This window comes from Oncorhynchus tshawytscha, linkage group LG04 (genome assembly GCF_018296145.1).
Source record: "Oncorhynchus tshawytscha isolate Ot180627B linkage group LG04, Otsh_v2.0, whole genome shotgun sequence".
NCBI classification, from domain to species: Eukaryota; Metazoa; Chordata; class Actinopteri; order Salmoniformes; family Salmonidae; genus Oncorhynchus; species Oncorhynchus tshawytscha.
The window spans coordinates 8,912,971-8,934,819 of NC_056432.1; the positions used below are offsets into that span (position 1 = coordinate 8,912,971).

At 42.9% G+C, this 21,849-nt stretch overlaps 1 protein-coding gene across 1 annotated transcript in view; it reads left to right on the top strand.

The window, feature by feature from the left end:
- The window catches only part of slc1a3a (solute carrier family 1 member 3a), a 33,663-nt gene extending 19,178 nt beyond the window's left edge, over positions 1-14,485 (top strand). Inside the window, exons 6-10 of the mRNA XM_024415174.2 lie at positions 2,618-2,892; positions 3,671-3,904; positions 4,002-4,196; positions 11,581-11,715; positions 13,693-14,485. Coding sequence (XP_024270942.1) covers positions 2,618-2,892; positions 3,671-3,904; positions 4,002-4,196; positions 11,581-11,715; positions 13,693-13,900 — 1,047 coding nt within the window. The 3' untranslated portion in view covers positions 13,901-14,485. The remainder of the gene's footprint in view (positions 1-2,617; positions 2,893-3,670; positions 3,905-4,001; positions 4,197-11,580; positions 11,716-13,692) is intronic.
- The last annotated feature ends 7,364 nt before the right edge of the window (positions 14,486-21,849 follow it).

Sequence of the window (21,849 nt, forward strand, 5' to 3'; positions counted from 1 at the left end):
ACATGACAGCCCGCTTGGAGTTTGCCAAAAGGCACCTAAAGGACTCTCAGACTTTGAGAAACAAGATTCTCTGGTCTGATGAAACTAAGGCTGAACTCTTTGGTTTGAATGCCAAGCATCAAGTCTGGAGAAAACGAGTCACCATCCCTACGGTGAAGCATGGTGGTGGCAGCATCATGCTGTGGGGATGTTTTTCAGTGGCAGGGACTGGGAGACTAGTCAGGATCGAGGGAAAGATGAACTGAGCAAAGTACAGAGAGATCCTTGATGAAAACCTGCTCCAGAGCGCTCAGGACCTCAGACTGGGGCAAAGGTTAATCTTCCAACAGGACAATGACTATAAGCACACAACCACAAGACAATGCAGGAGTGGCTTCGGGACATGTCTCTGAATGTCCTTGAGTGGCCCAGTCAGAGCCCGGACTTGAACCCGATCGAACATCTCTGAAGAGACCTGAAATTATATGTGCAACGACGCTCCCCATCTAACTTGACAGAGCTTGAGGAGATCTGAAGAGAAGAATGGTAGAAACTCTCCAAATACAGTTGTGCCAAATGTCATGACATGCTCTTGGGGGAAGGATCATAGGCACCCCCCTCTCTCTCTCCACAGTTTTATGATGGTCATAAATACCTGCAGGAAAACTCTCTCTCCCACTCTCAGCAATGGAAGTGAAATCCCTTTGTTACCATAGGGAGAGACGTTGCAGTTCAGTAAACAGTATTTCTGTATTCCAAACATTTTGAATGGTCCATGGGTATTTAAAGAACAATCCTGTCGAATTCGGTAATAATTTGTGATGTAACTAAAGTCGGTAGAACAACATACACTGTATCTCTGACTATATATTTACCCGTTATCAGACTCACATCCAAATGTGGAGGAACGTATATTATTAAATGTGAAACTATTTGTGAGAAGATGTAATGGGGTGGCAGGGTAGCCTTGTAGTTAAGAGCATTGGACTAGTAACCCGAAGGTTGCAAGTTCAAATCCCTGAGCTGACAAGGTACAAATCTGTCGTTCTGCCCCTGAACAGGCAGTTAACCCACTGTTCCTAGGCCGTCATTGAATAAAATAATTTGTTCTTAACTGACTTGCCTGGTTAAATAAAGGTTAAAAAAAATGAGAGAATTGTTTTTCATTTGAAGTCTTAACCAAGTCAGTGGCCACGCCCACAAATTACATCGGCGTCCCAGAGTGAATAAAACCCACTTCCAACAAAATGTACATTAGGCCAACGAGACCAACAGCTTGAGCTGAGAGGCACGTAATGGCTAGAACTCTGGAACTTTTAACAGAGAAGAAGAACATCTCTACAAAACCGAAGACTACACATTCACAGTCTGCAGCTGTATATGTAAAAGAGTCTAGGAAACTCGACCGAAGACGAGAGGAGAACATTTCCCTATCAAACGACCATTGGTACGACTCACATATCCATTGCAACAGACAGACGCTACAACTACAAAGGATCTGGGGGACAAACCAGAGACTATCTGTCAACTGACTCTCCAGCAGACGGACTGGCGATTTCAACAGAGACAACAAAGGCATACAATCGTAAATGTGTAAATTGCAATTATTTTCGAATGAGCGTCCATTCATGTGCAAGGTATTAGCATTTCCATGAGCATAGTTATCAGCTGTGTGTACGATAGTGGAGTCGTTTTGTCTTTTCTCCCGCTCTTTCTCACCTGCCCCTCCCTTTTCATTTGGTGTAACAAGCCGTCATATTGGTTTAGTCCACTAGGGACTTTTCATTGTATCATGTATAATGTATAACCTATCCTGTGTGTATTTATGTACTTCTGTGTGATTATTTAGTTAGTTAGTAAATAAATAATTAAGCAATTGGTATATCACTGATTCATCATTTATACTAGGGTTCGTGCTGATATCCAAGAGTTTGCGACCTTCAGAATATGACTGATGATGTGATAATACATTAATAAGTGAATGTAATCGATAAGATATGAAAATATCTGAGAGAGTTAAATTCTGGAAATAGTAACTCTTTCAACAACATTTTCCCAAGGTGTTAGTTTAATCATGTAATAATTACACATAGACAATTGATTATTTTTATTTTTTTACCTTACTATAGGTAAGTCACTTAAGAACCATTTCTTATTTTCAATGACGGCCTAGGAACAGTGGGTTAACTGCCTGTTCAGGGGCAGAACGGCAGATTTTGTACCTTGTCAGCTCGGGGATTTGAACTTGCAACCTTTCGGTTACTAGTCCAATGCTCTAACCACTAGGCTACCCTGCCGCCCCAATCATTTAAGTCTTCACATTAATGATAGTCCAAGACACACTTGTAGCATCATACCCAAAAAGACTCAAGGCTGTAAATCGCTGCCAAAGGTGCTTCAACAAAGTACTGAGAAAAAAGTCTGAATGTGATATTTCAGGGTTTAAAAACATGTTTTTGCTTTGTCATTATGTGGTATTGTGTGTAATTTGATAAGGGGGAAAAAACTAGTTCATCCATTTTAGAATAAGTTTGTAACGTAACAAAATGTGGAAAAGTCAAGGGGTCTGAATACTTTCCGAATACACTGTATATACACTGAACAAAAATCAATAAAGCTTTGCACCTTTGCCCTACAGTTTAAAACGCAGTACGGAAAGAGAGTGGTCCATGTGAAGATGACGGTGAACGATACCCTCTTCGTCTTGAACGGGACCCAGGGGCAGCATATCATGCGGGAGGAGGTGATCCCCATCCCGGGGCAGGTGAACGGGGTCAATGCCCTGGGTCTGGTCGTGTTCTCCATATGCTTCGGTCTCATCATTGGCAGCATGAAGGAGCAGGGAAAGCCCCTCAAGGACTTCTTTGTCTGTCTCAACGAGGCTATCATGAGACTGGTGGCCATTATCATGTGGTGCGTGGTGTAGTGTTAGGCATGGTTTGAATTCGGTTTAGGGCGAAGTTGCCCCTAGACATTGATCTTGGTTCAGTTTTAGGATTGTGGGACTGGAAGCTGATCCTAAATCTGTACCTAGAGGAAACCTCACCCCGGAGAGTTCAAATTACAAGGTAGCTGGGAATTACAAGGTGTCTGGGAATTACAAGGTGGCTGGGAATTACAGGCTGGTTGGGAATTACAGTCTGGTTTGGAATTACAGGATGGCTGGGAATTACAGGCTGGTTGGGAATTACAGGCTGGTTGGGAATTACAGGCTGGTTAGGAATTACATGGTGGCTGGGAATTACAGGCTGGTTGGGAATTACATGGTGGCTGGGAATTACAGGCTGGTTGGGAATTACAGGCTGGTTGGGAATTACAGGCTGGTTGGGAATTACATGGTGGCTGGGAATTACAGGCTGGTTAGGAATTACAAGGTGGTTGGGAATTACAGGCTGGTTGGGAATTACAGGCTGGTTGGGAATTACAGGCTGGTTGGGAGTTACAGACTGGTTAGGAATTACAGGGTGGCTGGGAATTTAAATCTCAATGTATCGGCCTCTCACCCTTTTAATTAACATCTATATCTATCCAATAAAGAGAAAATACTTCAAAAAATAAGAAAAGTAGAACTTGGTATTGTGTACTATGTGATGGTGGAAATGTGTTGATCTTGACGGTACCACAATAACGTGATGTAGCACTCGCTTGGTATTGTGAGCCTAAATTTGACGTGGGATTTGTTTTGCATCAGGTATGCACCCGTTGGTATCCTGTTTCTCATCGCTGGGAAGATAGTGGAGATGGATGACATCACAGAAACGGGCGGCCAGTTGGGCATGTACACTATAACAGTCATCATTGGCCTGTCTATCCATGCCTTCCTGGTACTGCCCACACTCTACTTTGTGATCACACGGAAGAATCCCTTTGTCTTCATCTGTGGACTCCTGCAGGCTCTCATCACCGCGTTGGGGACCTCATCTAGGTGAGTTGTCATGGTGATAGACAGTAGATCTGACTTTTACTGACTCCTAATGTCTCGTCTGTCTCTCTCTCTCTCCTTTCCTCCTGTTCACCATCAGCTCAGCCACGTTGCCCATCACCTTTAAGTGTCTGGAGGAGAACAATGGGATAGATAAGAGAGTGACACGCTTCGTGCTGCCAGTGGGCGCCACCATCAACATGGACGGCACCGCCTTGTACGAAGCTATCGCGGCTCTCTTCATAGCCCAGGTCAACAACATGGACATGAACTTTGGACAGATCCTCACTATAAGGTATGCCCATCCAGTCCATTAACCAAGCTCTTTGGGATGAATCATGACTTACTCTTTGTCTCCCACTAACATCAATGCAAATTCATGGAAGTTAAAATATATTTTTCTGGGATTTAGTAAGCTTCTGGGAAAAGGAGGAGCTGCAGAGGTTGGTTTCCTTGAAACTGAATGAGTCAAGGGGTTGTTAAGGATCGGTGTCCCTTCCATGGGTCGGTTGAGCTAACGTAGGCTAATGCGATTAGCATGAGGTTGTAAATATGTCACGTAGAGTAGGCCAGATGGCTAAACTGGCTAACCTAACCTCTATAAAAATAAAAAGATGGCGGAACCGCAAAAGTTCTTCTGTGCAAAGGTGTTTATTTACAAGTGATTCCGGAACAGAAAACAACAGTACTGCCATCAACGTCTACCTTATGGGACAGCTTAACAACAATGCTGCCCCATCCACAGCTCAATCCAAAAAAATCCCCCTTAGAGACTGGAGAGAGGCTCCTTTTGTAGGGCTAGCCCCTCCCCTCAGAACAATTAACCCTAATTAATTAATCAATTAACAATACAAACCTACATTTTCCATGAACTAAACATACTAAAGGATATACATTGCAACACGGTTTTAAACAATATCACAACATAACATTTACAACATTACATCATCACTGACAATATCTTTCAATATGCCCATATGCATTAATGAGCCATTTGGGACAGGCACTATAAAGCCAACCCAATTCCCTTAGCTCGGGTCCTTTTCCAGCATACCCAGAAGCTACAGAGATGGAGAGAGAGGAACAGAACAAACAAACAATGCGCTCATCCACAACATTGATAAGTATAATAATTATTGTATCTCTCAAATATGAACATTGACAAGTGTGAAATGCATGCACCAAGACAGAAGTTAAATTGTGTGTCGACCCACATTATTAACTTATGGTATAATGGCGCAGGGAGGAGTGATGAATATGTGTGTGCGTTAAAGAACCAAATGCTGCCCGCGGCCAGTGACGGACTTCTACGTCACATTACCTTCCTCCTCTCCTGAAGCGACCATGTTCGGGAGCCTTGATAGGTAGTCCGCAGTAACGTTCTCTTTTCCTGCCTTGTGACGGACACAGAACCTGAAGGGCTGGAGCTCCAGATACCACCTGGTCACACGAGAATTCCGGTCCTTCATGGTCTGGATCCAGGTCAGTGCTCTGTGGTCCGTGTGCAGGTCAAATTCCCTCCCAAGAAGGTAGTAACGGAGGCTATCTAGGGCCCACTTTATAGCCAGGCACTCCTTTTCGATTGTAGAATACCTGGTTTCCCTGGGCAACAGCTTCCGACTCAGGTACAGCACAGGAAGCTCTTCTCTTGGCTCCCCTTGGGCCAGTACAGCTCCAATTCCTACAGCCGAAGCGTCCACCTGCACGAGAAATCTCTTCTTAAAATCAGGGGTCTGGAGAACAGGGAATGAGCACAGTCGTTTTTTCAGTGTCATGAAGGCTTCCTCACACTCCTCAGTCCACTTCACAGGGTTGCTGGCCCCCTTCGAAGTGAGGTTGGTCAGAGGGACAGCGATGGTCGAAAACTGTGGAATGAATCTCCGGTACCACCCTGCCAGACCTAGGAAGGACTTCACCTGTGTCTTGGTTCTGGGTTGAGGGCTATTCCTGATGGACTCCACTTTCTCCACCTGAGGCCAAACTTCACCCTTACCCAGCTGGTAACCCAGGTACTTTGTCTCCTGTTTCGCCCACTCACACTTCAGGAGGTTAAGCGTGAGGCCTGCTTCATGGATCTTCCCCAGGACGCTGCTAAGATGCTGTATGTGCTCCTCCCAGGAGTGGCTGTAGATCACCACGTCGTCCAAGTAAGCAGCACAGTAATCGTCACAGTCCTGGAGGACCTTGTCCATCAGCCTCTGGAAAGTCGCAGGGGCCCCATGAAGGCCAAACGGCATGACCTTGAACTGGAACAGGCCCATTGGCGTCCGGAATGCAGTGTAGGCCTTGGATTGTTCATCCAGGGGCACATGCCAGTACCCTTTGCAGAGATCCAATGTGGTGATGTAATGAGCTCTACCTATTCTCTCCAGTAAGTCGTCAATGCGGGGCATGGGATAGGCATCAAACTGGGAGATGGCATTCACCTTACGGAAGTCCATGCAGACGCGCAAAGAGCCATCCTTCTTTGGGACAATGACAATAGGGCTGCTCCATTCACTTGAAGATGGCTCGACAACATCCATCTCTATCATGGTGTGGACCTCTTTCTTGAGGGCTACCACCAGCCTCTCAGGCACACGGTAAGGATGCTGGCGGACAGGGTTCTGGCCAGGTTTCAAACGAATGACGTGTTCCAGGACTTTGGTTCTTCCTGGTCTCTGACTGAAGAGGGCCGGATACTTGCCAAACAGCTGCTTCAGCTCATCTTGCTTGTCTTCTTCCAGGTGAGCCAGTATGACTTCTGCTTGTTCTTTCCATGCCTCTGTGACTCCATCCGACTCATCCTCTTCTACTCTGCAGACCAGAAAGGACTTTCCTTTGGAGAGTTCCTCTTTCTCCTCCCAGGCCTTGAGAAGGTTCACATGGTAGGTTTGCTTCTTCTTACCCTTGTCCGGGTGCAGCACCTCGTAGGTCACTGGGCCCATCTTCCTCCCGATTAGGTACGGTCCTTGCCATTGCGCAAGGAGCTTGCTGGTAGACGAGGGAAGGAGGAGCAGGACTTTCTGTCCTGGCTCAAACTCTCTGTGGCAAGCGTGCTGGTCATAGCCTCTCTTCTGGGCCTTCTGGGCTTGCTGAAGGTTTGCTCTAGCTTCCTCTCGGTACCGTTCCAACCTGTCTCGCATCTGGAGGACATACTGGACAATCCCCTGTCCTGAGGTAGCTACTGGGGAACCTTCCCAGCACTTCTTCAGCAGGTCCAGTGGTCCTTGCACTGGCCATCCATAGAGGAGTTTGAATGGCGAGAAACCTGTCGATGCCTGAGGCACCTCCCTGTAAGCAAAAAGCAGAAAGGGTAACCACTTATCCCAGTCTTTACCAGTGTCAGCCACAAACTTCCTCAGCATGTTCTTGAGCGTTTGATTGAATCGCTCTACGAGCCCATCCGTTTGGGGATGGTAGGGAGTAGTCCTCAAGCCTTTAATGCCCAGCTGTCGGTGGAGTTGAACCTTCAGTCGCGAGGTGAAGTTTGTCCCTTGGTCCGTCAGGATTTCATCTGGGATTCCTACACAAGAGAAGAGCTGAACAAGAGCACTGATTATCTTTGGAGTGGTTATGGAACGGAGTGGGAAGGCTTCTGGGAACCGGGTGGCATAGTCACAGATCACCAATATATACTTGTAACCTGCACTACTCTTCTCCAAAGGTCCAACAATGTCCATTGCAATTCTCTTGAATGGGGTAGAGATAACTGGCAGTGAACATAGAGGAGCCCGTTCAGACCTACGGACAGCACTGGTTTTCTGGCACGTGGGGCGTGATTTGCAGTATTTTTGTGCATCAGTATACATGGAGGGCCAAAAGAAACGGGAGCCTAGCCTAAGATAGGTCTTATGTTGCCCTAGATGGCCTGCCCATGGAACTGTATGTGCAAGGTTGAGAACAAGTGGTCTACAGGTAGATGGCACCACCAACTTCCTGCTATCTGCCTCTGACCCAAGGTAGAGTATGTGGTTGTCGACTGTGTAAATCCCCCACATAAAGATTGACTGTCCCCAGCTAAGGCCTTGTCAAACAAACATTTCAAGGTTGCGTCAGACTTCTGCAGTGTAGCAAAATTTTGTGGAACATCCCATTGCACCTCTAACCCAGACACATCAGCAACAGGTACAGGGGTTCCCACATACTTCTCAAGACGCCGCTGGCGGCGTGACTTTCTGGGCCCTTTGGTTCCCCCCTCGCACAGACTATCACACAAGTCAGGCAGAGGTTGTAAACCAGCTTTGGCCTGGGCACGAGTGACAACTGAACATGCCATCTGAACATCAGACTGGCAAACTGACTGCTCATATAGCTGACCCCCACACTTCCCAACAGATCAGAGAGTACAGGCACATCCCTCCCCAAAATCATCTCAAAAGGTAGCTTCTCCATTACCCCAACTTTGAGGAGGTATTTCTGACCCTGAATCTCAACTGTGAGCTCAGCTGTGGGCTGCTGTGACCCCTGGTCACCATGGACACATTGGATCAGTGTCTGATGACCATAATCAATGTCATTAACAGGTACATTACCTTTTCTGATCAATGACAGGGAACTGCCGGTGTCAATCATTGCAGTAAGACTTTTACCATTCACTTTTACAGGTACCAAGCATGACCCTTCCCGAGTCTGTCTATTCTGAACACCATCCCCCTCTCTGGGTACATAACAGTAACCGGACACATTGAAGCGGACACATTGAAGCTTTGTGCCCCCGCTGCCGGCAGTAAAAACAGGTCAGACCCCTCCCATCAGAGCGAACTGCATGATCCCTTACCTCCCTCCCAGACACATAACCCCCAGAGTTACCTCCACCATCTCTGGCGTTTCTGATGTCCCTTGTGTCTCTGAGACTCCTTGGAGCGGGTGCTGCAGGTTGTGGTGGGCCCCCTTTACGTGCATTAAGATACTGCAGTGCAAGCTTGGCCGCCATAAGCCCGTCCTTGGGCTCGTGCTCTCGGACCCAGGTTCGAATGTCGTGTGGTAGAACTTGTAGAAGTTGCTCGAGGATGATGACCTCCCCGATTTCGTCCTGTGTCTTCTCCCCCGGTCGAACCCATCGTCGGTAGAGACCCTTGAGGCGGTGGTACGTCTCTGTCGGCGACTCACCTGATGGCGTTGATGCAGCTCTGAAGCGTTGATGGTAGGTTTCCGGTGAGATGTCAAACTTCACCAGCAGCACTTCCTTCAAGCCCCCGTAGACATTGGCCAGCCCCTCATCCATTGCTGTGTAAGCCTCTAAGGCCTTGCCCGTGAGCAATGGGACAAGCCTGCAGGCCCACTCTACCTCAGGCCACTGCCACGTCTTAGCCATGCGCTCAAACCTCAGCAGGTAGTTTTCAATGTCCTCCCCCTGCTGGTATGAGGGCATCTTTGGCTCCTTCCTCAGGAATGCTGGAAGATGGACGTTAACACTGCTGGACTGGTCTCCTGGTGCTGGCCTCATTACTGCTTGGGGTGCCTGCTGTGGAGTTGAAGTCCCTGCTGCATCGAGCCTTTGTCGTCCTGGTGTTGGAAGACCCAATCTTGGGCTCTCACTGACGAGTTCCGCCTGGTGGGGAGCTGTGAGGATAGATTGGCGTAGGCCACGTAACTCCTGCTTGAGGTCTTCGTCCCTCCTCTCAAGGCAGGTGAAAAGTTGCTGAAAAAGGGTTACCATGGTTGGGTGTGGTTCTGGTCCCCCAACTGCTCCTTCAGTCAGCAGCTCACCCAGTTCTGGTTGTCTTTGGCCCCGCGGTCGGGCTCCTAGTTTCTCATACTTGACCTCTTCTTCACCAGACGATTCCATGGTATTCCACCCCAGTTCAACTTCAGGTACCTTTTCTGACAGTTGATGCTGTTGCTGAGAACGCAATCCTGTACGCATTCCTTTACCTCTCTTGTTGGAATTCACTGATTTGCGGTACGCCATCCCACCACTGCCACCATATGTCACGTAGAGTAGGCCAGATGGCTAAACTGGATAACCTAACCTCTATAAAAATAAAAAGATGGCGGAACCGCAAAAGTTCTTCTGTGCAAAGGTGTTTATTTACAAGTGATTCCGGAACAGAAAACAACAGTACTGCCATCAACGTCTACCTTATGGGACAGCTTAACAACAATGCTGCCCCATCCACAGCTCAATCCAAAAAAATCCCCCTTAGAGACTGGAGAGAGGCTCCTTTTGTAGGGCTAGCCCCTCCCCTCAGAACAATTAACCCTAATTAATTAATCAATTAACAATACAAACCTACATTTTCCATGAACTAAACATACTAAAGGATATACATTGCAACACGGTTTTAAACAATATCACAACATAACATTTACAACATTACATCATCACTGACAATATCTTTCAATATGCCCATATGCATTAATGAGCCATTTGGGACAGGCACTATAAAGCCAACCCAATTCCCTTAGCTCGGGTCCTTTTCCAGCATACCCAGAAGCTACAGAGATGGAGAGAGGAACAGAACAAACAAACAATGCGCTCATCCACAACATTGATAAGTATAATAATTATTGTATCTCTCAAATATGAACATTGACAAGTGTGAAATGCATGCACCAAGACAGAAGTTAAATTGTGTGTCGACCCACATTATTAACTTATGGTATAATGGCGCAGGGAGGAGTGATGAATATGTGTGTGCGTTAAAGAACCAAATGCTGCCCAAAATAACAAGAACATTTCCGAGGACATAGACATATCTGATATGGGCAGAAAGATAAAATTCTTGTTAATCTAACTGCACTGTCCAATTTACAGTAGCTATTACAATGAAAGAATGCCATGCTATTGTTTGAGGAGAGTGCACAATTTTGAACATTGAAAAGTTATTAATAAACAAATTAGGCACATTTGGGCAATCTTGACACAACATTTTGAACAGAAATGCAATGGTTCCTTTGATCAGTCTAAAACGTTGCGCATACACTACTGCCATCTAGTGGCCAAAATCTAAATTGCACCTGGGCTGGAATAATACATTATGGCCTTTCTCTTGCATTTCAAAGATTATGCTACAAAAAAAATACAAAATAACGTTGTTTTTTTTCTATGTATTATCTTTTACCAGATCTATTGTGTTATATTCTACTACATTTATTTCACATTTCCATAAACAACAAAGTGTTTCCTTTCAAATGGTACCAAGAATATGCATATCCTTGCTTCAGGGCCTGAGCTCCATGCAGTTAGATTTGGGTATTTCATTTAAATTCCAAATTGAAGGAAAAAAAAGGCTAATCCTTTTAAGCGAAAAGTGTCTTACAGAAGTGATGTGTCCACAGAACTAGAATGGCATAACAGGTGGGACTGGCAGCTAGTGTGTTCATCTAATCCAATGTTTCCCAAACTCTGTCCTCAGGACCCCAAACAGTACATGTTAAAGTCGTTTTTTTAACTAGGTGAGTCAGTTAATAACAAATTCTTATTTTCAATGACTGCCGGTTCAGTGGCAGAACGACTGATTTTTTTTACCTTGTCAGCTCGGGATTTGATCTTGCAACCTTTTGGGTTACTAGTCCAACACTCTAACACTCTAACCACTAGGCTACCTGCCACCCCACTAGATTAGTCTATTATTTGAATCAGCTGTGTAGTGCTAGGGCAAAAAACAACATGCACCCTTTGAGGACTGAGTTTGGCAAACCCTGATCTAATCTAATCTATTTCTTTGGTTGTGTCTCTCTGTCCTGTGGAATAGCATCACGGCCACCGCAGCAAGTATCGGTGCAGCTGGGATACCACAGGCGGGACTGGTCACCATGGTGATTGTGCTGACCTCTGTTGGACTGCCCACTGATGACATCACCCTCATCATTGCAGTGGATTGGTTCCTGTGAGTACAGTCTATTTTCTGTAACAATTATTTACAGTTTGACTGATATGATCATCTTCTAAAGAAGTTTGGATATTTTCTGTGTGGACAGTGTCAGACATAGGGATGAAATTTTAGGATTTGGGGTCCTGACTAGCTGGACTAATAGACTGCAGTTTCTACCAGCCCATGTGTTGTTCCACTAGCCAAGGGTCCAAAATCTATGCCATGACATATTTAAGAAGACAGATTTCTGGCTATATTTTGGTATATGTTATACTAGCCTGGTCTGAAAACTAGCCAGTGACTAACGGGTTAGCTTAATTTCCATCTCTGGACAGAAACCAAAGCCTTAGGGAAGACTCAGTCAGTATAGGTAGTGAGAGACTCCCTTCACATTCCATTCTCCCCAATCCATCTGTTTCTGATTCTATTGACATGTGATTCCTCTAAAGATCTCATGCATGGGATCGAGTGGCTGAGCGTTTCCACTTTTCTTTTCTGAGGTTATTTAAACATAACCATTGTGTTCAACGATAATCATAATATTGTTGTATTATATATTTTGTATTGTAGATATGTAGTGGTGTAATAATTTTACATGATGTAGTGTTTTATATTTTGTTTTATATGTAATGTAAGTGCTTTAATATATTTCGACCCCAGGAAGTGTAGCTGCTGCCTTGGCAGGAACTAATGGACATCCCTAATAAACCACAGGTAGAATAGCTGCTGCCTTGGCAGGAACTAATGGACATCCCTAATAAACCACAGGTAGAATAGCTGCTGCCTTGGCAGGACGTAATGGGCATCCCTAATAAACCCCAGGTAGAATAGCTGCTGCATTGGCAGGAACTAATGGACATCCCTAATAAACCACAGGTAGGATAGCTGCTGCCTTGGCAGGAACTAATGGACATCCCTAATAAACCACAGGTAGAATAGCTGCTTCCTTGGCAGGACGTAATGGGCATCCCTAATAAACCCCAGGTAGAATAGCTGCTGCCTTGGCAGGAACTAATGGACATCCCTAATAAACCCCAGGTAGAATAGCTGCTGCCTTGGCAGGAACTAATGGACATCCTTAATAAACCACAGGTAGAATAGCTGCTGCCTTGGCAGGAACTAATGGACATCCCTAATAAACCCCAGGTATAATAGCTGCTGCCTTGGCAGGAACTAATGGACATCCCTAATAAACCCCAGGTAGAATAGCTGCTGCCTTGGCAGGACGTAATGGGCATCCCTAATAAACCCCAGGTAGAATAGCTGCTGCCTTGGCAGGAACTAATGGACATCCCTAATAAACCCCAGGTAGAATAGCTGCTGCCTTGGCAGGAACTAATGGACATCCCTAATAAACCACAGGTAGAATAGCTGCTGCCTTGGCAGGAACTAATGGACATCCCTAATAAACCCCAGGTAGAATAGCTGCTGCCTTGGCAGGACGTAATGGGCATCCCTAATAAACCCCAGGTAGAATAGCTGCTGCCTTGGCAGGAACTAATGAACATCCCTAATAAACCACAGGTAGAATAGCTGCTGCCTTGACAGGAACTAATGGACATCCCTAATAAACCCCAGGTAGAATAGCTGCTGCCTTGGCAGGACGTAATGGGCATCCCTAATAAACCCCAGGTAGAATAGCTGCTGCCTTGGCAGGACGTAATGGGCATCCCTAATAAATCCTATTAAATACAAATTATGTCCACAAGTATGTGAAATGATACACCTGGTTTTAGTTTGCCAAACCTCCAATGGAAAATGAACTGTTTTTTTCTCTCTCTAAGAAATAGGCTGGGTAGTGCATGCATGCCTTTGCCAAATTTCACACCAAAGTGTTGCCTCTGTGCAAACCTTGCCTTTTCTTTGGGGAGAAAAATATTTTAGAAAATGAGTCCCTCGTGGGAAAGCTGAAAGAGTAATATTCTGAGTGATGCATTCCCCTTCTGTACGGTATATTATCTCTAACAACTGGACTCCCTCCATTTTATACAGAGACAGGTTGCGTACCACCACTAACGTGCTGGGAGACTCGATTGGCACAGGTATTGTTGAGTATCTGTCTCGTCATGAGTTACAATCCAAGGATGCGGAGATGGGGAACTCTGTGGTGGAGGAGAAAGACAAGAAATCATACCAGCTCATCGCCCACGAGAACGAGCATGAAAACGAGAAGCCTCCAGTCAGTGAGACCAAGATGTAGCACCAACAGTTTGACCACTGTGGTGTTTTTAATCCCATGGTAAAGGAAAGCAACCCATATCAATCCTCAAAACACAACAAAAAAAATGATAGTGTTTGTTTAGACCAAGAAGCTGAACCAAGAGTATGTACAGGATGTATTTGATTTGATCAAGAGTTCTGCAGCCGTTCGTGCTGATTAGATTTCATTGAATAATAATAATCTGGAAAGATTCTGTATGGAGGAATGGTCGAAGATCCCAATGTGTTCTCCAATCTTATAACACATTTTAGAAAAAGGCTCAGTGTCATTATTTTCGCAAGGGGAGGTAATTTTTTATGTATATATATATATCACTCGTTAAACAATATCAATTTCTCTGAGCAATTGTATTAGTACAAAATAATATAATTTAAAAAATAAATGGAGCATACAACATAGCTCAGTATTTTAATTATTTTAAACAGTATTTTTGCTCATCTTTAACAGTGGTGGATAAAGTACTCACTTGTCATACTTGAGTAAAAGTAAAGATACCTTCGTAGAAAATGACTCAAGTAAAAGTGAAAGTCACCCAGTAAAATAATACTTCAGTAAAAGTCTACAAGTATTTGGTTTATAATATACTTAAGTATCGAAAGTAAAAGGAATTGCTCAAATATAGTTAAGTATCAAAAGTAAAAGTATAGCTCGAATCCCCGAGCTGACAAGGTACAAATCTGTCGTTCTGCCCCTGAACAGGCAGTTAACCCACTGTTCCTAGGCCGTCATTGAAAATAAGAATTTGTTCTTAACTGACTTGCCTAGTTAAATAAAGGTAAAAACATTTCACATTCCTTACATTAAGAAATCCAAACGGCACAATTTAAACCATTTTTTAAAATTGACGGATAGCCAGGGGCACACTCAGACGTAATTTACAAACGAAGCGCTTGTGTTTAGTGAGTCCGCCAGATCAGAGGCTTTAGGGATCACCAGGGATATTCTCTTGATAAGTGTGTGAATTGGACCATTTTCCTGTCAAAATGTAACGAGTACTTTTGGGTGTCAGGGAAATGTATGGAGTAAAAAGTACATTATTTTCTTTAGCAATGTAGTGAAGTAAAAGGAGGCAAAAATATAAATAGTAATGTACAGATTCCCCCCAAAAACGACTTAAATAGTACTTTAAAGTATTTTTACTTAAGTACTTTACACCACTGATCTTTATGGGTGTCAACCATTTCGGACCCTACTGTAAATCAATGGTTTTAAGTGCCTAGTATGAATTACATACATAAAATGTTGAACTTCTGAATTAGATACCCAGCAAACAATAATGAGTCCTTAGGACATCCCCAGGATGTCACAAAATGGTCGCCTAAAGTTGTCAGGACGTTGTGTCATGGTCCCTCCTGGAGGTTTTTGTCTAGTTTCCTGTTCGTCCCCTAAAGGTCACAAAGAAATGTTTCATTAGTTTCATTACACATCATCCCCTGATCAGCATATCCTAAATCCAGAGGTTGTGAGTTAGAAATGAAGTTGGGGTCATATTGAAAAGTCAGTACGAAGTGATCATGTCAAATGTAATCATTGATTATAGATTTTTACACTATTTTAGATGAACAGCCTACCACTTACCTGAAAACCGCTATATCATTATATTACTTATAACGGTTTAGGACACATGGGATCATCACGTGACAAAAACTTCCAGGGGACCATGACACAACATCCCAAGAATGTTCAGGGGACCTTCAGGCTACCATGACACAACGTCCTAAAAACGTCCTCAGGACAAACTAGGAACTATAAAAAGGTCCCCCAGAGAATGTTCCCTTGGGACCATCCCAAACCCTTAAGGAACCTAACTAGGAACAGAGCTGATTGTCCTCAGGACATCCCCTGTTTTCTGGGTAGGGAATAACTAAGAGTCCCTGCCACTCTTCTATAAGATGCCTTTACCCTTTGATGGTGTTTAAAGTTCAACAGTTTGACATAGATGATTTATTTTTGATAAATCAGATGTGAAATTATGTGGTCTTTCATTCTTGCTTTTGTTATTTTTTTTTTTACAGCTGACAAACCAGAATAGGTTGCCAAACCCTTTGCATCAGAGCTTTTTAGATTGAGGTTTTTCTTTGTAAAACTGCCAAAATATTAGTTTCAACTTGAGGTGGGAGTTGAACAGTATGACATTTTCACATAATCATAATCGTACCAAAAATATAAACAATTTCTGTATGTTACAATTTTGGTCATGCCTTTTTGTGTAAAGACATTACAGGGATCCCTATTACAGTTGAACAAGTTTCATGATTTGATACTGAAACCCTTGATGTCTAAGGGCTCTATTTTAACAAACGTAATGCAATGAGCCCAATAGCTGGCGGTGACATGAAAGGGCTGGGTTAAGATGAATGATCCAGTTGTGGTGTGTCGAGACTTGGCCCCTCACTGGCCAATCAGAACATGCTCCATGGTTGCTTCAAGTTGTGCATTTACCGTCTTTTATGTATTGTGTTGTCGTCAACTCGAATTCGAATGTTAGTCCCATTATAACCTAGTTCCTTAAATAGCCTGCCCCCATATTAGCTAAATATGTTGAACATGTTTGCAGTCCACATTGATATAGTTGCATTTCTTCAATATGGAAATACATTGTTAACATAGGCTGTAGCGTCCTCACTAAAATAGGGGCTAGGCGTACTGTTTATTTCATGCTGGACATGGACATGCAAAACGTAGTCAATAAGTAATATTACATTCCCTAGGCTATTGATATAGCCAAAGAAGACAGTATATCATTCTAATCAAATTCTAATACGAATGGAACCATAACTTGTTTTAAATAGGCTATGTTTAAATACAGTTACAGGCACCGCAATTGCTGCGTTGGGCGTATAATACAGACAAGGCAATTTAGAGTATGGAGGGTTTTACGCGCATCCAAACGGGACAAAGATCCATTATGAAGAGAAAAGGGTCATGTCCGCTCACCGTTATACTGCTCGCAAACGTAATGTTCTGTAAACATTATGGAACCATCTCACAGATCATATTTGCACTTCTCCAGAAATAGCAGATTAAATTGCATTGCATTTGAGCCTTAAACCAGCCTCACTATAAACACATGGAAGGGGAATCTCAATAATACGTTAATCAAGTTCATCAAACGTTAAACAACACGTTAAACAACGTTAAACGTTAAACAACACGTTTTTCAAACAACAATATTTCTAAATATGATCGGGTCAGAAGCATGATATCATAAATCGCTTCTTTCGTTCCATGGTACTGTGTGCACACGCAGGCCTAAATGTCTTCACGCATAACATTTGCACATCTACAGTAAACGAAATACTAGATTCCTGTCAATTGTATCGTTCCCTATGTGCCAGGTAGATTCTCAAAAAATCGTCCATTAACATAGCATTATAGGAGGACTGAATCATTTGGAGGAGCGCATCTTCGGTAATAGGAGAAGGGATGGATAGCCTACTTGAACAAGCGAAATTCAGGTAGACCATTTCAAGCACCTTTTTAATCATAAGCTACTTGGATAATGTCCAGGATAAAAAACAGCACCAATGTGATCCTGCTAAACCAGCCTTGATTAAAGGGAGGATAGGTTGTGCTTGGTTTTCTAGCAAATTAAACGAAATTGGGTGGGAACCAATCGTTTTTTTATGTTTATAAATATGAGATTCACCAGCACAAAAGGCACAGCTTTCCTTCTATGGGCACTGTGCGTCATGGCAGGATAGGCTGCACTTGCTCTCTCAACATCCATTCCATTATCAACTCTGTTACATGTTAAGACCTGCTTTTTGTGGGTCTTAAAACATCCATTTACAACTGTTAAAATTGTCACTTGCGCTCGTTTTTAAGGACACACATCAAATATTGCCCCCCACCACCACCACCTCAGCGCCATCGAGCTGATGTTAAACAGCTAAATTGCCAAACCTGGCATGAGGCCTGGAAAATGCCAGTGCGCCAGTTTTTACACGAGGAAATTGCAAACTAACGTGCCTTTGACACTCGCGCCTCCTTAGAGCCAGCTGTAAATAGAGCACTAAAGGTAATTGGTACTTTTCTGCTTTTAAACTTTTCAGTCTATTATTCTAATCGAGAGCCTATTAAATTGTACTTCCCAGTTCTATGGTTATACTGTCGTAATGATTGGGCAGAAGAAAATCTAGAATGTAGAATTGAGTGTGGTTGTTATGTGACATACCCAAAAGGTGCAACAAATACAACTTGAATTAACATGAAAATTGAATTAACTAATAGAACATGTAATCACGCTCTAAAACTCATATAGTGAGAATTTTATATTTCTTCTCAATGTCTTTGATATAAATTGTTTTGTATAGAAAAAAAGGTTTTGATATATGTATATATAGAATTTGAAGAGTATGACTTTAGGTGTATGATAGCTGTGAAGTTTCTCTAAAGACATTCATTTGAGAACTAGAAGAACCCCCTAGCTATTAAGAACCACCCTAGCTATTAAGAACCTCCTTAGCTATTAAGAACCCCCCTAGCTATTAAGAACCTCCTTAGCTATTAAGAACCCCCTAGCTATTAAGAACCCCCTAGCTATTAAGAACCCCCTAGCTATTAAGAACCTCCTTAGCTATTAAGAACCCCCTAGCTATTAAGAACCTCCTTAGCTATTAAGAACCTCCTTAGCTATTAAGAACCCCCTAGCTATTAAGAACCTCCTTAGCTATTAAGAAACCCCCTAGCTAATAAATACCCCCCCTAGCTATGAAGAATTTCCCTAGCTATTAAGAGCCTCCCTAACTATTAAGAACCTCTCTAGCTATTAAACAACTCCCGAGTGTGTCCCAAATGGCACCCCAGTCCCTATATACGTAGTAACCTATTTATATTACACTATTTTTGGCCAGAGCCCAATGGGCCCTGGTCAAAAGTAGTGCACTACATAGGGAATAGTGTGTCATTTAGGAACCATTCCCAAATCCCAGATCTATCTACACCGGCTAATAAGTGGAAGCTATGTGAAACAAACTTTTGAAAAGATTGAACGAGTTCCATTTGTTTACAATTGATTTTGGTGTCATGTTTGATATGTTTGTTTGTTAGCGCCTCAAATAATTAACGACAAACATAAACCCCCCCCCCAAAAAAACTGACAGGAAATGTAGATTTTTATTTGTATAGTTTTTAATAAAACATGGACCTTAAAAGACCTGTGTCATTTTGTGTGTCCTCGTGTTATCACCTGTCCTTTTCTCTACTTTTACCTTCTTTTTTTTTTAAACAACCATGTGATCTGATATTCTTGAAATTGATGATTACGCACGTTGGCATAGAAATACAGGTTTTAAATGTAGCGAGAGGAGTGTATATACAGTACTGTGCAAAAGATTTAGGCAGGTGTGAAGAAAGGCTGTAAAGTAAGAATGCTTTCAAAAATAGACATGTTAATAGATTATATTTATCAATTAACTAAATGCAAAGTGAGTGAATAGAAGAAAAATCTCAATCATATCCATATTTGGTGTGACCAGCCTTTGCCTCCAAAACATGTCTATTTTTGAAAGCATTCTTACTTTACAGCCTTTTTTTCACAACTTCCATAAAACTTTTGCACAGTACTGTATATATACAGTGCCTTGCGAAAGTATTCGGCCCCCTTGAACTTTGCAACCTTTTGCCACATTTCAAGCTTCAAACATAAAGATATAAAACTGTATTTTTTTGTGAAGAATCAACAACAAGTGGGACACAATCATGAAGTGGAACAACATTTATTGGATATTTCAAACCTTTTTAACAAATCAAAAACTGAAAAATTGGGCGTGCAAAATTATTCAGCCCCCTTAAGTTAATACTTTGTAGCGCCACCTTTTGCTGCGATTACAGCTGTAAGTCGCTTGGTATGTCTCTATCAGTTTTGCACATCGAGAGACTGACATTTTTTACCATTCCTCCTTGCAAAACAGCTCGAGCTCAGTGAGGTTGGATGGAGAGCATTTGTGAACAGCAGTTTTCAGTTCTTTCCACAGATTCTCGATTGGATTCAGGTCTGGACTTTGACTTGGCCATTCTAACACCTGGATATGTTTATTTTTGAACCATTCCATTGTAGATTTTGCTTTATGTTTTGGATCATTGTCTTGTTGGAAGACAAATCTCCGTCCCAGTCTCAGGTCTTTTGCAGACTCCATCAGGTTTTCTTCCAGAATGGTCCTGTATTTGGCTCCATCCATCTTCCCATCAATTTTAACCATCTTCCCTGTCCCTGCTGAAGAAAAGCAGGCCCAAACCATGATGCTGCCACCACCATGTTTGACAGTGGGAATGGTGTGTTCAGGGTGATGAGCTGTGTTGCTTTTACGCCAAACATAACGTTTTGCATTGTTGCCAAAAAGTTCAATTTTGGTTTCATCTGACCAGAGCACCTTCTTCCACATGTTTGGTGTGTCTCCCAGGTGGCTTGTGGCAAACTTTAAACAACACTTTTTATGGATATCTTTAAGAAATGGCTTTCTTCTTGCCACTCTTCCATAAAGGCCAGATTTGTGCAATATACGACTGATTGTTGTCCTATGGACAGAGTCTCCCACCTCAGCTGTAGATCTCTGCAGTTCATCCAGATTGATCATGGGCCTCTTGGCCGCATCTCTGATCAGTCTTCTCCTTGTATGAGTTGAAAGTTTAGAGGGACGGCCAGGTCTTGGTAGATTTGCAGTGGTCTGATGCTCCTTCCATTTCAATATTATCGCTTGCACAGTGCTCCTTGGGATGTTTAAAGCTTGGGAAATCTTTTTGTATCCAAATCCGGCTTTAAACTTCTTCACAACAGTATCTCGGACCTGCCTGGTGTGTTCCTTGTTCTTCATGATGCTCTCTGCGCTTTTAACGGACCTCTGAGACTATCACAGTGCAGGTGCATTTATACGGAGACTTGATTACACACAGGTGGATTGTATTTATCATCATTAGTCATTTAGCTCAACATTGGATCATTCAGAGATCCTCACTGAACTTCTGGAGAGAGTTTGCTGCACTGAAAGTAAAGGGGTTGAATAATTTTGCACGCCCAATTTTTCAGTTTTTGATTTGTTAAAAGAGTTTGAAATATCCAATAAATGTCGTTCCACTTCATGATTGTGTCCCACTTGTTGTTGATTCTTCACAAAAAAATACAGTTTTATATATTTATGTTTGAAGCCTGAAATGTGGCAAAAGGTTGGAAAGTTCAAGAGGGCCGAATACTTTCGCAAGGCACTGTATATATATATATATATATATATATAAAAAAGTGTATATTTTTTATATATATATATATATATATAAAAACGTGTATATTTTTTGTTTTTGTTCAATCTGAGCTTGGCAGGGCCTGGCTCGCCAGTGGGTGGGCCTGTGTCCACCCAGGCCCACCCATGCCTACGCCCCTGGATGCTACCATGATTATGGATAGTCTTGAAGGAATCATGAATAATGATGAGTGAGAATATTAGACCCACAAATATCATCATACCCTGCCAAATACTAACCTCCCCTGTTATTGTAATGGTTAGAGGTTAGCCTGTCTTGGGGTATGATATTTGTGTGTCTGTAACTTTCTCACTCATCATTATTCACGATTGTACAACAAGTGCTGTAATGTCTAAATGGTTCACCCGATATGGATGAAAATACCCTCAACTTAAAGCTGACAGTCTGTACTTTAACCACATAGTCATTGTATCATTTCAAATCCAAAGTGTGGAGTAGAGAGCCAAAACAACAGCAAAATGTGTCACACTCCCAATACTCTTGGAGCTCACTGTATATGTTTGTGTAGTGTGAGGCAGCTTGATGTACAAGTACTCCCCCTGGACAGCACTATGTAAGATGCAGCAGGTTAAAATTCACAATTTTGAAGAAAAAAATGGACATTCACCCTCTATGGGCACAGGGTAAAATACTCATCACCAATCACAAAGTGTAATTCATGCAGCTACAGA